We start from the raw sequence: 19759 nt of genomic DNA on the forward strand, positions 1-19759 counted from the left end.
ATTGACTGGCTTATTTCACTTAGCATAATGCTCTCCAGTTCCATCCATGCCGTTGCAAATGGTAAGAGTTCCTTCTTTTTTACAGCAGCATAGTATTCCATCGTGTAGATGTACCACAGTTTTCTAATCCATTCATCTACTGATGGGCACTTAGGCTGTTTCCAGATCTTAGCTATGGTGAATTGTGCTGCTATGAACATATGGGTGCATATATCCTTTCTGATTGGTGTTTCTGGTTTCTTGGGATATATTCCTAGAAGTGGGATCACAGGGTCAAATGGGAGTTCCATTTTTAGTTTTTTGAGGAAACTCCATACTGTTCTCCACAGTGGCTGCACCAGTCTGCATTCCCACCAGCAGTGCATGAGTGTTCCTTTTTCTCCACATCCTCTCCAGCACTTGTCGTTTGTTGATTTGTTGATTATAGCCATTCTGACAGGTGTGAGATGGTACCTCATTGTTGTTTTGATTTGCATCTCTCGGATGATTAGTGACTTTGAGCATGTTTTCATATGTCTCTTGGCTTTCTGAATGTCCTCTTTTGAAAGGTGTCTATTTAGGTCCTTTGCCCATTTTTTGATTGGATTGGATTTTATTTTTATCAAATGTAAATAATTTGCCAATCTTGGCAGGTTATCCAGTTTCCACCCCGCAAGGTACTAAAAAGATAACTTAAAACACCCCAGGAAGATAACATCCATTTCTTAAATACTTAAACAGAGACTCATACCTTTTTCAGTTATCTTTTGAAAACACTATCCAATATTTATTTGAGTCTCCACTGTTGGTCAGATTTTCCTCTTATCACCATCTTTGAGGGATAGTGTTTAGTGGTAGTATTTTAGGGGAAATACTTATAAATCTTGATGACATGATTGGTAGTCTAAATAAGAACGAAGAATTATTGAAGAGTAAATGTTTACTTGCTACATATTGTGATTTGGATATATTTCAAATGAGTCCGACACATGGTCATTAGCTGTAGCCCAAGAAAGAATTCAGACTCCTGGAAAAAAATATTTTAGAATGACAGCTCTGAGTAGTTTAAATATTTTCCCCTGGTTACTTGGACAACAAACAGCAATAGGATTTTAAGAGAATCAAGTGAGTGTTTCAAAACATGATGAGTTAAGATTGGGGTGGTGAGAGTGTCAAGTTCTCTTCTATAAATGGCATTAGTTTAACTGTAATATATTGCTACTTTGGGAGAACTCGGTTCTGAAGAATTAGCTTTCAAATTAAAGCTCTAGTATATTAGTTTCTGATTTTAACTTGTTCAGATCTGCATGAAAAAAAGCTTCTTATAGCCCTGACCGGTTTGGCTCAGTGGATAGAGCGTTGGCCTGGGGACTGAAGGGTCCCAGGTTCGATTCCGGTCAAGGGCATGTACCTTGGTTGCAGGCACATACCCAGTAAGGAGTGTGCAGGAGGCAGCTGATTGATGCTTCTCTCTCATCGATGTTTCTGACTCTCTATCCCTCTCCCTTCCTCTCTGTAAAAAATCAATAAAATATATTTTTTTATAAAAGAGCTTCTTATAATTTATAGCAATACCCATAATACAAGATAGATTTAAGCATTTGAATGGAATATTCTTTTGTTCACTTCAGTTTAAAAATATGAAGTCCTTTTAGATTTTGCAAAGAGAAAGATCACATTAAACCTGAGTTTGTTTTACATTGTAATGGTCATATAACAAAAAACAAATTAGTATCCAAATAATGTCATCATTTTCTATTGCAGGTTGTAAAAGTGCTTTCATATGTATTACTTAACACTTACTGAGCTCTGGTTTTAAAATGAATATGTAAAATTTGACTCTGGCATGTTCTTAACTATCTTTGATTTTTTTTTTATATTTCTTTATTGATTTCAGAGAAGAAGGGAGAAGGAGCAAGAGAGAAACATCAATGATGAGAAAGAATCATTGATTGGCTGCCTCCTGCACACCCCCTACTGGGGATCCAGCCCACATCTCAGGCATGTGCGTTTGGCCAGAATCGAACCTGGGACCCTTCAGTCTGCAGGCCGATGCTCTATCCACAGAGCCAAGCCGGCCAGGGCTATCTCTGATTTTTGAAAATGCATATTAATGTATGCTGGAAGTGCAGGAAAGTGCCTTTGTTTTAAAGTTCCTCATAAGGGATTGTTGCTTTGAAGTTGGTTAGTTTGGCCTTTTATACCAATTCAGCCTGACATTTAGTACCTTTCCAGTATGGCTTCAACCTAGTTTTATGTCCTAGTCTTCCATTTTTCAGTCCATGAAAGTATTGTGTGCCCACCTTATCATTAGGTGCTATAGGTAACTGATTCCCAAATATGGGGTTTAGTGATAGAGTGAGAACTTACTGTAACTTTTAAATATATACATTTCTGGCCTTGGAATACCCTTGGAAATTCTGAATCCTACGTCAGGTTGATCCTAACAACATATGTGTGTGTGTGTGTGTGTGTGTATTTTTAAAATTATGTTTTTTAAAAATATATTTTTATTGTTTTTTGTGGGTTTTTTTTAGAGAGAGAGGAAGGGAGAGAGAGAAATATAGTTCGGCTGCCTCCTCCATGTCTCCCACCAGGGATCATGCCTACAAACCAGGAATGTGCCCCAACTGACCGGGAATCGAAATGGTGACCTCCTGGTGCATGGGCCTGGGATGATACCCACCTGAGCCACACTGGCTGGGCACAACTGACATATTTTTAAAAGTTCCCCCAAGAGCTTCTCAGGCACAGCCAGATTTGGGAGTGAGGGCTATGATATACAAGATAACCTCAGGAAGCATATAAGAGGCAGAGTATGTAATAACACAAATAATCATAATGCAAAGCAGAATATGACTACCTTAGGCAAAGTACAAACCAGAACTGTGAAGGAAAGGAAAAGGGGAAGGGGAATGGCAGGGTGAAGGTTTATTAAATACCCATCACATGCCGCGCGTTCTGTGCCAACATTTGTACCTACTTGGGTTTTGGGGGAGAAGCACGAAGAAGAAGCATGTTTAAACTGGACTGGACTGTTGGCTTTTACCGAGACAGATTTAATGCCTTCTCACCTTTACAAACTCTGTCTTTGCTATTTTCTCAATAATAATAACAACAACAGCAAACACTTATAAAATGCCAAGTGCTGGATACTGTTCTCAGTATTTTTCATGTATAAATGCATAAATCTCATATCTATTTTTATATTTTATAAAAAAGGAAAATAGAGGCACAGAGTATCTTGCACAAAGTCACCAAACTAGAGAGTGGCAAAGCTAGGATTCAAATCGGGCCGTGTATTTCTAGAGTCCAAACTCTTACCCACGGGATTCTACTTCACTGCCCTTTCCTCAGTGGAAAAGCCCGTTTTCAAGGTCCATCTCAAGTGTCAGATAACAGTCATGAAGCTTTTCCTGACTTCTTGACCCCTTCCATAGATTGAGTTCATCTTTCCCTTTCCTGAACTCTTGCTGTGCTTTCTCTGCATTTCTCTTTTGACATTTATGTTTGTAGTACGTATTATATTATTTATAAAAAAAAATCTCTCCTATTAAAAAAAAATCTCTCCTATTTGACTAAGAGCCTGTGAAGGCAGGATCCAGATTTCATTTGTCTCTGTGCCCGGAACAATGCCCAGTACAAGATTTTACACATGTAAAGGGGATGGTTGAATAAATTAATGACCCTTTAACATCTGAAAGTTTGTATGGGGCAGAAGGAATGAACTTGTGGAGTGTGGGAAGAATTAGGAGCATTGGGAAGAAATCATGGGAAGGAATATTTTTGGCTGATACTGAAAAAAACGAACATGGTTTCTCAAAAGTGGAATAGGTTGCTTCCTGAGAGCATGGAGCACAGAGGCTGTGCATGGGAAGTACAAGTAACAACTTGATGGGAATGTTGTAAGGGGGTTTGCCCATCTGTTGGCGCCTGAGATTTGAAGAACACTTAGATCCTTTCTACTTCTAAGATGCTTTGGTCCCTCAGTGGGGTGTGATTATTTCTCCTCCTGAATTCACATAGTTTTTAATGGTACATATGTCATTCTATCATGTGATTTTTGTTTGCATCTTTTAATGCTCTTAAGGATCTTAGGTGTTAAGAATTTGGATGAAATGAAATGTGAATAAATGGAATTTTAGCCAGGGGACCTCACATACTCAAACCATGGCTTGGCTCTTCTTCTACTCTACAAGAGGTTACCAAAAAAACTAAAGCAAAACAAATAACAACCTCTTAGGAAAATGGATGACGAGACCAAAATCCAATACTGACTCTAAAAGTCAGTAACCTTGATAGCTTTTTACCAAAGCATCTATGTCACCTATCATTGTATCCTACAGGCCACCCATCCTCATTCCTATTACTTAGAATTTTGCATTTTTGCCACTGGGATGTGAGGGGAGGTAAATTTTACTGTGAGGCTCTAATGAACATTCTCCAGTGCCAGGACAGATGGAGCATAAGAGAGGGAGTTTACTCTCAATACCTGTTGTCAGGTAGAGCCAGCTGGGAGCAGGTCCTGGCTTTTATTGCTCTTGTCAAGTAAAAGGAAGAGAGAGAGAAGGATGATTGTGCCTGTATATCCCATATTTTATTTTCTTATTTTAATATCTTACTATTTGTGTTTTCTTGTCCCAGCTGTTTATTTCCTTTTTCCAGCCACCTTTTGGATTTATTTTATGATTCCATTTTTCTATGTTTTATTATAGTCTATCTTCAAATGATATTATACCACTTCACTAATAGTATACTTCCATCTCCTGTGATTATTTCTTTTGCATACTGGCCAGGTCAAAAGTAGGTTTATAATTGTGAGTATGTGAAATAGTTTATTCTTATATTATTACTAGAGGCCCGATGCATGAAATTTGTGCAAGAATAGGCCTTCCTTCCCCCGGCTGCTGGCACTGGCTTCCCTCTTGCACCTGGGACCTGGGCTTGCCTCCAACACCTGGGACCCGGGCTTCACTCCCAGCTCCAGCTTTGTCTGGAAGGTCACCCGGAAGGACTTCCGGTCTAATTAGCATATTACACTTTTATTATTATAGATTTATTATTTTCCATACAAACAGCTGTAAGCCTACTTTTTTTTTTTTTTTTTTTAATGCTCACCCGAGGATATTTTTCCATTGATTTTTAGAGAGAGTGGAAGGTAGAGGGAGAGACAGAGGGAAACACCGATGTGAGAAAGACGTATCAATTGGTTGCCTCCTGCATGCCCCCTACCAAGGCCGGGAGCCTGCAACCAGGTATGTGCCCTTGATCGGAATCGAACCCTGGACCCTTCTATCTACTCCTCTGTCTACTGAGTCAACCCACCTAGGGCTGTAAGCCTACTTTTGCCATACCCTACATGTTATAAACCCCACAATGAATTATTATTTTTGTTCAAAAAATAATCTTTTAAAGACATTTAAACAATAAGAGAAAAAACTTATATATTTACCCATGTAGTTACTACCTCTCCCAGGGCTCTTCATTCCTTTGTGTAAATTCATATTCCCATCTGCTATTATTTTTCTTCTGCCTAAAGAACTCCCTTTTGCTTTTCTTAGTGGGGATGTTGCAGTATGGTGGCAAATCCTTTCAGCTTTGTATGTCTGAAAATGTCATCATATTACTTTTTTTAACATGGTATTTTACATTTGGTAGCATTCTAGGTTGATAATTTTATAACTTTTGGAAGAAAAATCTGCTGTTACGTAAATACTCATCTTTCATTGTATGCTGAGTCCATTAAAGTGTTTTGCCCTTGAAACTCAGCAAACCTTTTCTTTTTCAACAAGCCAGGCTCTGCCCAGCCAGCATGGCCCAGTTCGATTGAACCAGGAGGTCACAGTTCAATTCCTGGTCAGGGCACATGGACTTGATCCCCAGTGTGAGGTGTGTAGGAGGCAGCCGATCAATGATTCTCTCTGATCATTAATGTTTCTATCTATCTCTCCTTCTCTATTCCTCTCTGAAATCAATAAAAGTATATTTAATAAAAAAAAAGCCAGGCCCCAATAATAGAACACAATGCTAAGGCCTTTATTTTTTAAATTATCTTTCTTGTTGAAAGTATTACGGATGCCCCCGTTTACTCCCCATTGACCCCCTCCACCCCTCAGCTATTCCCAGTCCCCCCAGGCCTTCACCACACTATCATCTGTGTTCATGGGTTATGCATATATGCATATAAATTCTTTGGTTAATCTCTCCCCACCAACCCCCCTAGCCCCGCCTTCCCTCTGAGGTTCATCAGTCTATTCATGCTTCTACGTCTCTGGATCAGTCTTGTTCATCAGTTTATTTTGTTCATTAGATACCACATATGAGTGAGATCATGTGATACTGTTTTCTCTGAGTGGCTTATTTTGTTTAGCATGATACTCTCCAGGTCCTTCCATGCAGTCTCAAAGGTACCCATCAGTAGATGAGTCGATAGAAAAGCTGTGGCCTACTATGCAGCTGTAAAAAAGAAGACTCTCATGCTGAGGCCTTTAGATGTCTAATTTGAAACTAAAGCTGAATTGACTTCTTTGTATTTGGCTGTCGTACTAGTAAAAGTATAGGAAAAGTTATGGGCTCAGGGTAGCAGGAGGAAGAAAATATTTCAGGTAACAGACCTTGTAGTGTTTCCATTCTGTCGTTTTCCATAGCATTTATTATCTTTTTTTTTTTTTAAATTCCTTTATTGGTTAAGGTATTACAAATGTGTCTTCATCCCCCCATTAACCCCCAAACTCCCCCCCCCCCCACTCATGCTCTCATCCCCCTGTTGTCCATGTCCATTGGTTTGGCTTATATGCATGCATACAAGTCCTTTGGTTGATTTCTTCCCCTTACCCCCACCCTTCCCTACTTTCCCTCTGGGGATTGATAGTCTGATCACTGTTTCTCTGTCGTTGGATCTGTCCCTGTTCATCAGTCTATGTTGTTTTCTATATGCCACAAATGAGTGAGATCATGTGGTATTTATCGTTCTCTGACTGGCTTATTTCACTTAGCATAATGCTCTCCAGTTCCATCCATGCTGTTGCAAATGGCAAGAATTCCTTCTTTTTTACCGCAGTGTAGTATTCCATTGTGTAGATGTACCACAGTTTTTTAATCCACTCATCTGCTGATGGGCACTTAGGCTGTTTCCAAATCTTAGCTATGATGAATTGTGCTTCTATGAACATAGGGGTGCATATATCCTTTCTGATTGGTGTTCCTGGCTTGGGATATATTCCTAGAAGTGGGATCACTGGGTCAAATGGGAGTTCCATTTTTAGTTTTTTGAGGAAACTCCATACTGTTCTCCACAGTGGCTGCACCAGTCTGCATTCCCACCAGCAGTGCAGAAGGGTTCCTTTTCTCCACATCCTCTCCAACACTTGTTGTTTGTTGATTTGTTGATGATGGCCGTTCTGACAGGTGTGAGATGATACCGCATTGTCGTTTTGATTTGCATCTCTTGTATAATTAGTGACTTTGAGCATGATTTCATATGTCTTTCGGCCTTCTGTATGTCCTCTTTCGAAAAGTGTCTACTTAGGTCCGTTGCCCATTTTTTGATTGGATTTTTTATCTTCCTTTTGTTAAGGTGCATGAGTTCTCTGTAAATTTTGGAGATTAAACCCTTATCGGTGATATCATTGGCAAATATGTTCTCCCATGCAGTGGGCTTTCTTGTTGTTTTGTTGATGGCTTCCTTTGCTGTGCAAAAGCTTTTTATTTTGATGTAGTCCCATTTGTTTATTTTCTCTTTAGTTTCCATTGCCCTAGGAGCAGTATCAGAGAAGAAATTCCTTCGGCATATGTTTGCGATTTGCTGCCTGTGGATTCCTCTAGTATTTTTATGGTTTCCCGTCTTACGTTTAAGTCCTTTATCCATTTTGAGTTTATTTTTGTGTATGGTGTGAGTTGGTGGTCTAGTTTCATCTTTTTGCATGTATCTGTCCAATTTTCCCAACACCATTTATTGAAGAGACTGTCTTGACTCAATTGTATGCTCTTGCCTTCTTTGTCCTGTAATTTTTCTCATATAAGTCTTTTACCTCCTTAGTTAAGTTTATTCCTAGGTATCTTAATTTTTTTGGTGCGATGGTAAATGAGATTGCTTTTTTAGTCTCCCTTTCTGTAAGTTTACTATTGGTGTAAAGAAATGCCTTAGATTTCTTGGCATTAATTTTGTATCCTGCTACATTGCCGAATTCATTTATTAAGTCTAATAATTTTTTGATGGAGTCTTTAGGGTTTTCCATGTACAGTATCATGTCATCTGCAAATAAGGACAGTTTTACTTCTTCTTTTCCAATTTGGATACTTTTTATTTCTTCTTCTTGTCTGATCGCAATGGCTAGTACTTCCAGTACTATGTTGAACAGGAGTGGTGAGAGGGGGCATCCCTGTCTTGTTCCTGTTCTTAGGGGAAATGGTTTTAGTTTTTTCCCATTGATTATGATGTTGGCTGTGGGTTTGTCATATATGGCTTTTATTATGTTGTGGTATGATCCTTCTATTCCTACCTTGCTGAGAGTTTTTTATCAAGAAAGGGTGTTGAATTTTTGTCAAATGCTTTTTCTGGGTCAATTGATATGACTGTGATTTTTATCTCTCAATTTGTTTATATGATGTATCACGTTTATTGATTTGCAGATATTGTACCATCCTTGCATCCCCGGGATAAATCCTACATGGTCATGGTGTATGATCTTTCTGATGTATTGCTGGATCCAATTTGCTAGAATTTTGTTGAGTATTTTGGCATCTATGTTCATGAGGGATATTGGCCTATAATTCTCTTTCATTGTGTTGTCTCTATCTGGTTTTGGTATTAGGGTGAAGCTGGCTTCATAGAATGAGCTGGGAAGTGTTCCTTCCTCTTGAATTTTTTGGAATAGTCTAAGGAGGATAGGTTTTAGTTCTTCCTTGAATGTTTGGTAAAACTCTCCTATGAAGCCGTCTGGCCCCGAGCTTTTGTTTGCTGGGAGCTTTTTGATGACTGCTTCAATTTCTTCCGTAGTTATTGGCCTATTGAGATTTTTAGAATCTTCCAGATTGAGTTTTGGAAGATTGTATTTTTCTAGGAATATGTCCATTTCCTCCAGGTTGTCTAGTTTGTTAGAGTTGTTCATAGTATTTTTTAAGAATTCTTTGAATTTCTGTGGGGTCTGTTGTTATTTCGCCTCTTTCATTTCTGATTTTATTTATTTGAGTCCTCTCTCTATTACTTATCTTTATTAGCACTTTATAGTACACCTTGAATTCTTTATATCTTCAGTACTTAGTAGAGTGCTTGATGGATGTTTGAAAGGTTTGTTTTCAATAGCAACTAAACTGTATATCTAGGTAGCTGAGTCCTAAGCTAATTATCCTATACTAGCGGCATGGTGCATGAAAATTCATGCACTGGAGGGGGATCCCTTAGCCCGGCTTGCCCCCTCTCACAGGGGGTGGGAGGTGACCTGGCTATCAGGGGAAGACGACGCCCCATCACACCTCTGCTGCTGCCACTGCTGGTAGCGCAAGCCGGCTCTGGGCGGCTGGGGGACTGAGGGGACTGGGGGACTCTGGAGGCACGCAAAATGGGCCCGGTGGGCCCAGCCTTGCGGTGTGCCTACCACCCTGGCAGGGCTAAGGGTGGCACCCTACCACGCTGCCATTTTGTGGCTGTGGGCACTGCCATCTTTGAGGGCATGATGGTCAATTAGCATATTCCCTCCTTATTGGCTGTGGGTGCTGCCATCTTTGAGGATGGGGCAGTCAATTAGCATATTCCCTCCTTATTGGCTGTGGTTGCCGCCATCTTTGTGACAGTGTGAGGGTCAATTAGCATATTCCCTCTTTATTAGATAGGATAATAAAAGCCTAATATACAAATTGTCCCCTCGACTGGGAGTTTGACCGCTCGCTATGATGTGCGTTGACCACCAGGGGGCGGCGCGGAACATGGCGGGCGTTGGCGACATGCTGCTGGCAGCGGGCGGTAGTGGAGGTGCTGCCAGCCCCAATGGGCCCCAATGAGAGCAGAACCGAGGTGGGATGGTGAAGCAGGTGAGCACCAGGCCAAGGTGGGTGCGAGCAGGGGCCCAGTTGCCCCGCTGATTGCCCCACAGATGGTGACCAGCAGTGGAGGTGGAGGGCAGGGCGGGGTCCCGGCCCTGACCTATCGCCCCACAGACAGCGACCAGCGGCTGGCAGACCCTGATCGCCCGATTGGGGCCGGGCCCCAGGCTGGGATGGGGAACTGGGGGTGGGTGGTGTTCAAGTGGGGGGCTGCGACCTCTTGCCGGCTACCTGGGGGCGGAGGTGAAGGGATGGAGGTGCAGTGAGAATGTGGGGTGTCTGCCAAGCTCGCTCTCACTCCCCCTGCTACCCTTCCCTGGGACTCCAGGGTTGGCACACCGGGGTAAGCCCCCCCCCCCGCGCTCAGGTGTCAGGTGCCCCCCGAGGAGCCCACCCTGCACCCGCTTGGCCTCTTCTGGGTGAGCCTGCCGCAGCCGCCAGGACCACAGGTGCCGGTTGGGCTCCCCGTGGGTTTGTGCAGGAGTCTGTCTGCGAGGCTGGTCAGCCGGGAGAGGGCACGCTGCCTGCTCAACTTCCATGCGGTGCCGCAAGGCAACCTCGAGGCCCATGCTGCGCCCCGGCTCTCGGCATCCGGCTGCGGTCACCACATCTCCGCATGGGGACTTGGGTACCGGGTGCCGGGACTCAGGTGGAGGGGGGCACGTGGGGGCCCGGGGGCCCAGGTGCTCAGGTGCTGCCCAGGGTCCAGAGGTCAGCTGGGACCTGCCCTTCCACGCTTGATGCTCACGCTTCGATCGCCGGCCAGGCCTAGGGACCGCACCCATGCTGTGTTTCATGGACCGGGCCTCTAGTTTTTATATAAAAAGATTGGCCATCTTGTTAGGAAATTTATGCAGCAAGATGGTAGTAAAATGAAGTAATCACGTTAAAAAATATTTTTTCCCTTTATAAAAGACTGTGAGAAGGGCATTACTGTTTAAATATACTACTTTGACAGGATGCCTATTCTTATGCCCATCCACAATTTATAAATATATTCATATTTGATAGTTTATTTTTTTTCCAAGCAGAGGAAAATTATGGTTTTTAGTTTAATGCCAGAAGTTATCCAAGGAAGGACAAAAATGTAAAAATATGCTCCAATAGTTTATGATCTTTTAACTATCTGCCATGCCTTCTTGGCACGTGGAGTTCTGAGGCCAACTTTGGTCTCCCACCATTTATAGATCTACGTTTTAGAGATACAAGAAACACTAGTTTATTCTGAAGGTAGACAACCAGAAAGCTCAAATAATCAGTATGTTTTCCCACAGATAGTCATCTTTTGTCAAAAGCAAATAAATTCCCTCCCTTAAAAAAAAAATTCCTCCTTTCTTTTTTGCCATATATGAGTTAGGCAAATCATGAGTAGAGATTTATCACAGTATATCTCAGCTACAATATTGGTTGCATGGTACAATGGAAATTATTGCAAAATCTGTAAATGCTTCTAATAGTTATTCATATTTTTTTCCTTTTTCCCTCCTTCCCTTTCTCCCTCTTCTCTGCCCCTTCTTCCCCCCATTATTCTCCCCCTCTCCTCCCTGTCCCCTACCTCTCATTCTCATATTGGCTGTCTTTAACACTTTCTAGTCTCACTTAACTTTCTATTCCTTCAGCAGGCCATGTTCCTTCTTTGCACATGCTCAAATCTCTTCATGAAGCCTTTTTTTTTTTTTTTTTTTTTTTTTTTTTTGCCTAGCTAACTCCTCTTTATTCATAGGATCTCAGTTTAGATGTCTATTTATCTGGTCCTCATTCCCTGACCTACCAAGCTATGAGAGCTATTCTTCCTCTGTGTGCTTGTAGCACCTGCGCTAATGCCTATCATAGCGTTATCAGACTGTATTATAAATGCCTGCATTTTTACATCTCAAGACTATCATGTTCATAAGGGAAATGACTACGCCAGTCTTGCTTATTGCTGGATCTTCTGAGCCTTGTGCAGTGTCTGGCACAAAATAGACATTCAATAAATTTGTTGGTTGGATGGGTATGTGGTTATCTGATTGGTTCATTGCATTCCTAAGATGATATCATAAACATTTTCCTAAATTGTTAAAAGAAAACTTTATAAACACCATTTTAAATAGGAACATAGTACTTTATCATATAGTTCATAATTTATACAACCATTTCCCAGTTATTTCATTTTCAGATTATCTAGTTTTTTACTCATATAACAATGTGATGAACAGGTAGATTTTCAAATTTTGCCTGTAGTTATGTGAGTGGGGAAAAACTTCCTTTTACCCTCAAGGTTCTCTCGGCTGGCCTAATAAGTATACATGAGACAGATTAACACGAGAAAATGATCACATTTAATTACATATGTATGTATAGGAACCCCACATACATGAGAGACTCATAGACACCCACACATATGAGAGGTTCAAAGACAAAAAGGGGGAAATAAGGTATATATGACATTATGAGCTAAAGAATGAGGTAAGGTGCCTTGGGACTTCAGAGGGGAGGAAGGTCATTGCAGGGCAATAAAAAGAACAGATGTTCAGTAATTAGTAGTTTGCCCTGCCACATAGAAAGGTCAAAAAAGTTACTTCTCCTGTCCTGACCAGTGTTGCTCAGTTGATTGAGCATCCTTCCATGCACCAAGAGGTTACAGGGCACATGCCCGGGTTGCCAGCTCGATCCCCAGTAGGGGGTGTGCAGAAGGCAGCCGATAGATCGATGTTTCTCTCTCTCAAATCAGTAAAAACATACTCTTAAAAAAAAAGTTGTTTCTCATGGTAACTCCTATTATGGGAAAGGCCTCTAAATTCTTTTTTTTTTAAATTTTAAAAATATATATTTTATTGATTTTTTTACAGAGAGGAAGAGAGAGGGATAGAGAGTTAGAGACATTGATCAGCTGCTTCCTGCACTCCTCCTACTGGGGATGTGCCCACAACTAAGGTACATGCCCTTGACCGGAATCGAACCTGGGACCTTACAATCCACCAAACCAGTTAGGGTTCTAATTTAAATTCTTTAAGGATGAGGTAAATGTTTCTCATGAGCCTATAGGGTTTTGATTGCCTTCAGCTCAAAATAATTCATATGCTTAAATGTCAAACTTTGGGAGGCCTGTTCTGAATCCCTGTAGTTGATTATATCCACAGAATGGTTTTTAAGGCATTTTAAAGGCTCTTAATAATTTTGTACATTGCTTTCCAAAAAGGCTGTACTGATTTGAACATTCATCAGTACTTTTGTCACAGGCTTCCCAAAATGATTAGTCTCATTTCTAAACATCCTTACCAGTTTGATTGGTTTAAAATGGTATCATTCTGTTTGATTTGATCAAAGTGAGATTGAATATTTTCTCAAATATTTGTGAACTATGTCTATTTATTCTTTTGTGAAGAAAACTGGCAGTATTTCCCCACTTTTGTATAATAAAACCAGTTTGAATACTTTTTTCACTTTACATATTTATTAACTGTTTAAGCTTTTTGTATGGCAGAGTTCTAGTAAAACTGATTGCCCCAAAGTTTGGATATATTAGTAAAATCATTCATTTGGCCTTCCTGATTAATATTCAAAATGTTCACAATCGAAAAAGTATTAATGTTGTAATGTACCCCGCGAATCACACAAGGACGCCTCAAGAAGTCGAATTAAAGAGTCACATTATTGCAAATCAGGGACTATGAGGGGGCATTTCACTCTCTCAGATCTTACAGTGCCCACCCCAGCCCCAACACCAGATTTATATAGGCAAAGATCACAGAAGTATTGATTACATCCCAAGGTTTAGAATGAGGAACCTGGTTTGCAAAAAAGCAGTTTACAGAAGCAGAAGCAGCATGTTATCTAAATTATAGTTTTGGGTCTCCCGGATCACTGAATTGAAACACATTATCTAGAGCCCTCGGGTCTGGAATGAGGAACCTGGTTTGCTAACTGGAGCCCTCTGACTTTGGGATAATTGTGCTGTCCTTCGCAGGTAAAGGAAGATGTGCTTTCTAAGACCAGTATGACCACAACCAATGGGATAGTCACATTACAATCAATAGGGTATTTAATTGAATGGGAAAATATATATAATTCAGAAAATCAAAATAACTTTTCTATTGTTAAACAAAGCAAATAAGTACAGAAGCCAAACAGCAGGGTTAAAGTTAAACTATAGTTTCTACCTGAGATGATTGCTACCATACTTCATTACAGGGTATGGCATTCCCTATTTTAAAAGAGTGTTAAGATACATGTCCTGTAAATATATAGACACTGCTTGGAAATGAGAAGTGGCATTTAAATTTCTTGAGGAGGTTGGGGTTTATATAGGACAGTGTCTCAGAAGTTGTGACTGGGGTGTGGGTGGAAGAATAGACCTTGTAAGTAGGCCTGTGAAGCTCTGCCTCCAGGAAGAGAAAACCAGTCTATCCTGAGAGACAGTTCTTAACTCAGGATCTGCTAATGGCTGGTCTGGTAGAAAGATAAACAAAGGTAAATCAGGAGACTTGGGTTCCAATCTCAGCTCTGGAATTAGCCTGTGAAAGGACGAGGGCTACGCCCTCCATCTTGCACCAGGGTAAGGGCTAGGCCCTCCATCTTACCTTGGCCACGTGCTTGGCAAGGAGCTTCTTCCCGGAAGTCTAAGACTCTGCTAGCCACACCCAGGAACAAGACACCGACTTGCGCCTGGCCAATCGGCAGAGCACAGTCCTTTCTCCTCCCCTTACTCCAACCCCCTATAAAACCCGTCTCCATACAGAGTTTTCTCTCTCTGCTTCCTGTCGCTGCGTCGGCAAGGTGGGGGAGCCGAGCTAGCTCGAATAAAGACTCTTATGCTTTTGCATCGGACTGGCTGGCTCCCTGATGTAGTTTCTTGGGGATCCTGAAATCTGGGCATAACATTGGTTTGGAAAACAATTCATTCTTGTTGTGAACTTGTTGTATTGTACCCCACGAATCACAGAAGGATGCCTCAAGAAGTCGAATTAAAGAGTCACATTTATTGCAATCCGGGACTATGAGGGGACATCTTGCTCTCCCAAATCTCATAGTGATAAGATGGCTGAAACACCAGACTTATATAGGCAAAGATCACAAAGGTATTGATTACATCCCAGGGTTTGGAATGAGGAACCTGGTTCGTAAAAAAAGCAGTTTACAGAAGCAGAAGCAGCATGTTATCTAAATTATAGTTTTGGGTCTCCAGAACACTGAGTCAACAGGGACATGTTAAATGGAGCCCTCTGACCTTGGGATAATTGTGCTGTCCTTCCCAGGTAAAGGAAAATGTGCTTTCTAAGACCAGTATGACCACAACAAATGGGATTTCACATTACAATCAATAGGGTATTTAATCGAATGGGATGATTTATATAATTCAGAAAATCAAAATAACTTTTCTATTGTTAAACAAAGCAAATAAGTACAGAAGCCAAACAGCAGGGTTAAAGTTAAACTATAGTTTCTACCTGAGATGATTGCTACCATACTTCAAACTAATTGGGGAAAATAATAGGAAAATTCTCCATACCAGCTAAGTTTTTTAGGGAACATGAACCCCCAAATCCTAGATTATTTTCTTCTGATACATAAAAATGGTAAAATTAGTAAAATTATCCTTATGCTGTTTTGCTTGGGCTAGAGAACTTTATATTCATTGTTTTCTCTTTCAGCCTGTCCAGAAAAACATAAGTTGGATAAATATAGAGTGCAGAGAATTTCTTAAGCCTGCATATTGTGCAAATAGAGAGATTACTTAAGAAAAGAAAAATAGGTGCAAAACCATTAGTGCTTTTAAGAGAAGTTATTTAAGTAAACATTGTCTCGGCTTAATTAAATGCTTCGATTAAAAGTCACAATTAAACGTTAGTTAGCCCTGGTCTGGCTTAAGGAGGCAGGCTGTGGGGGCAGCTTTTCTTTTCTTTCTTTCTTTTTTTTTAAAGTATATTGTATTGATTTTTTACAGAGAGGAAGGGAGAGGAATAGAGAGTTAGAAACATCGATATGAGAGAGAAACATCAATCAGCTGCCTCCTGCACACCCCCACTTGGGGATGTGCCCGCAACCAAGGTACATGCCCTTGACCGGAATCGAACCCGGGACCTTTCAGTCCGCAGGCCAACGCTCTATCCACTGAGCCAAACCAGTTAGGGCGGGGCAGCTTTTCTAAAGCAACGGAATCTGACTGCTCTGTGTTTGACTCGCCAGGCCTGGCTCAGTGCGCGGAGCTCTGCTGGCAGCTGCGAGGGGAAGCCGGGAAGAGACAAGTTCCTGGGGCAAAGGTTGCGCTGCAGCACAATTTGGGCTTAGGAGGAGCCGTCGTGGTCACGATCTACAGGATGGGTTTCCCCGAAGCTGCCAGGTAAGTGTCGTTGTGGGTTTTGTCGGGCAGTGAATCCTTCCGACCTTTCACAGCTAATTTCGGTTCACGTGGATAAAGTCCTAATTTTATTGTCTTAGTACTCAGAGTAAGTCCCTCATTGCATTGCTTGAAAGCACAGCTTTAAAACTTTAAACCGGCCACGAGCTTTAAACTTCACCAGCCTGGGAAAATGTGTTCTCAGCATAGTCAAGAGAGTGCTGAGCTAGATGCCGGCGCTGGCTGGGCGCTGGTCTCAGCCCTGCCAACCCGAGTAATTAATTTGGGCACTTTTTGGGTTCCTTTCCCACAACGTGCTTTCTCCCCACCGCTTCCCAGGCTTCTGCGCTTGTTTGGAGAAAGTCACCAAACATGCTGCTTGGACCTCGGCAAATTTATCTCTTAACCCAGCTAAGCCCTCACTGCTGCTAGAATCCTTCCTTTGCCTTTTGCTGACTTTCTTCCTGTCCTTGTCAAATGCCCGTGCTCCTCAAATCTCTAAGCACTTCCCCCCCCAAGCCTTTCAGGATCCTTCAGCTGACTTGCTCTTCTCTCTTAGAAGTGCTCTTTCAGAAGTGCTCTTTCCTGGAGGAAAAAGTCCCTCTTCGGTTCCAAGGCCCAGCTTTCCTCTTTCATGCTTTTCTTTCCAACAACTCTCTCTGTAACTTCGTTGCAAAAACTTATACCCTCTCCTCCCTTTTGAATCCTTCATCTTTGCCTTTCCACTGACTCCTTTCCCTCTTTCGCAAGCAGGTTCAGGTCTGAAGCCTAAAACAGTCTGTTTTTCTCCTTCCCTTGATTCCGTTCCATGATGAGCCTTGTGTATTGAGCTACCTTTGTTTTTCGTGCTGACATATCTTGCAGTCTACTTTCTGACCTCATCACTGAGGTCGGGTAAGGCCACCGTGATCTGATTATGAAATTGTCATGTGTCCTTGTCTTTAGTTTTCATACTTAATCTCATTAGTCCTGCTGTAGCTTTCAACACTAGTTGGTTCCTTTTTATTTTCCTGAAATTCTTGGTAATTATTTATTCACACTTTGGTTCTACGAGATATGCAACACCATGAACAGAATTCCTTATGTCCTGATGTTTTGCAAGCTCTTGAGTGTATCCTCTCTGTCCGGTCACTCTTCTTTCTCTGCCTGGAATACCATTTCTGTTGAGAAAATTCTTTCTTTTAAGGCCCATCTCCCTTTAAATATCCACAGCACTTTGTACCTCTTGGGTCCCCATCCAATTTGGTTTAGTTGCAGTATATCTAGTTTGTTTTTATCTCCTTTCTTATATGAAATCCTTGAGGCCTAACACTGTGACTGACTTCTTCCCACCTGAGGATCTCTCTCCCAGTGGTTAAATGTTTATTGAATCAAATCAAATAAAAAGATGTTAAGTTGAATTTTAAGTTTCCTCCCAAATCTAATTCATTGGCTCTGCACTGTCCTCGGCAATTCCATCTAATTCAGTTTTGGAGTTGAAAACCCTCAGTGAAAGCCAAACTATAAAGAACTACCAGAGTCAGAATATTAATGTAGCTATTGGATTTGCTCAAAATATAAGGTTATGATTTGGAAGCAATAAATTATATTTTAAACATGGAATTCTCATTTTATTTTTTATTTTTAGGAGACAAAATATTGAGATATAGATTGTTCACAGTAACCACGATTAATATTTCTGGGGAGGCAGAAGTATAAAAAACAAATCTAGATAATAATGACAAGAAAAAAGGAAAATATATATTAATGACAAAAATTTGGTTTGAAATACTTAAAGATATTGATAGTTTTAGTGACAAAAACATAGCTCACTCCAGAGGCCAAAGATGGAAAAACAATTCTAATTCTGATGGTGCAAATATAGTTTTTAAAAAATATATATTTTATTGATTTCAGAGAGGAAGGGAGAGAGAGAGAGAGAGGGAGAGAGAGAAACAGATCTGCTGCCTCTTCCAGGCCCCCTACTAGGGATGGAACCCGCAACCCAGGCATATGCCCTTGAACAGAATCAAACCCTGGACCCTTCAGTCCGAAGGCCGATGCTCTATCCACTGAGTCAGTACCAGCTAGGGCCAAATATCTACACTAATAAAAGAGAAACATGGTAATTAGCGTACGACCGCTACCCTTTTCATTGGCTAATCAGTGAGTATATGCAAATTAACTGTCAGCCAAGATGGCGGCCGGCAGCCAGGCACTGAAACCAGCATGAGGCTTGCTTGCTGCGGACTCCGACGTTCCCCGCCTCACTTGCTGGCCTCTCAGCTGCAACTCTAAGCAACTATGTACTATGTTGCAAATAAGAAGCTAAACAAAACCCCAGAAACCAGCCGGACTGAAACATTGTATCGATGTTTTCAGCAGCAAGGCCTCAGAGCTAAAGCTGGCCCAGAATAAAAAAAAAAAAGAAAAGAAAACAAGGAGCGGTTGGAAGCTTTAGTCACCCGCTTCCGGAAAACAGCCCTCAGCCCCTCACCCAGATTGGCCAGGCACCCCAGTGGGGACCCCCACCCTGATCCAGGACACCCTTCAGGGCAAACCAGCCAGCCCCTACCCATGCACCAGGCCTCTATTCTATAAAGTAAAAGGGTAATATGCCTCCCAGCGGAGCAGCAAGGCTCCCGGCACCGGGATCAGTGTGACAGGGGGCAGCGCCCAAACCCCCTGATCGCCCTGCGGCTCTGTGTGTGACAGGGGGCGGGGCCACAACCTCCCTATCCGCCCTGCTCTGTTCGTGACAGGGGAAGGCACCCCAACCCCCTGATCAGCCCTGCTCTGTGCCTGATACGGGGGAGCTCCCCAATCCCCTGATTGCCCTGCGGCTCTGTGTTTGACAGGGTGCAGCACACCAACCCCCTGATCGGCCCTGTTCTGTGTGTGACAGGGTGCGGCGCCCCAACCCCCCTTCCCCACGGGCCCTGCTCTGTGTGTGACAGGGTAGAGCCATAACCTCTCCATCGGCCCTTCCCCGTGTGTGACAGTGGTGGCGCCCCAACCCCCTGATCGGCCCTGCTCTGTGGGTGATAGAGGGTGGCGCCCCAACCCCCCTCCACGGGCCTTGCTCTGTGTGTGACAGGGTAGAGCCATAACCTCCCCATTGGCCCTGCCCTGAGTGTGACAGGGTGCAGCGCCCCAACCCCCTGATCCGCCCTGCTCTGTGTGTGACAGGGGGCGTTGCCCAACTCCCCTATTGGCCCTACTCTGTGAGTGACAGCAGGGAGCTCCTCAACCCCCTGATCAGCCCTGCTCTGTGCGTGACAGGGGGTTTTTAAAACAGTCGCCCCATCGTCCGTTGCTCGAACGTAACACATGCCCTTCAACCAACCTGTTGAAATTACAAAAAATCCAGGGAAATATGGCGTTCGCCAAAGTCGCTGTTCCTATTTCACAGGTAAGACCAGTCACCGTTAAAACGTAATA

At 42.3% G+C, this 19759-nt stretch overlaps 1 protein-coding gene across 1 annotated transcript in view; it reads left to right on the forward strand.

Annotated features, from left to right (window-relative positions):
- The window catches only part of SCP2 (sterol carrier protein 2), an 89544-nt gene that overhangs the window by 32706 nt on the left and 37079 nt on the right, over positions 1-19759 (forward strand). Inside the window, exon 10 of the mRNA XM_014454659.2 lies at positions 16189-16342. Coding sequence (XP_014310145.2) covers positions 16189-16342 — 154 coding nt within the window. The remainder of the gene's footprint in view (positions 1-16188; positions 16343-19759) is intronic.

The sequence above is a fragment of the Myotis lucifugus genome, unplaced genomic scaffold (genome assembly GCF_000147115.1).
Source record: "Myotis lucifugus unplaced genomic scaffold, Myoluc2.0 scaffold_37, whole genome shotgun sequence".
In the NCBI taxonomy this organism is placed as follows: domain Eukaryota; kingdom Metazoa; phylum Chordata; class Mammalia; order Chiroptera; family Vespertilionidae; genus Myotis; species Myotis lucifugus.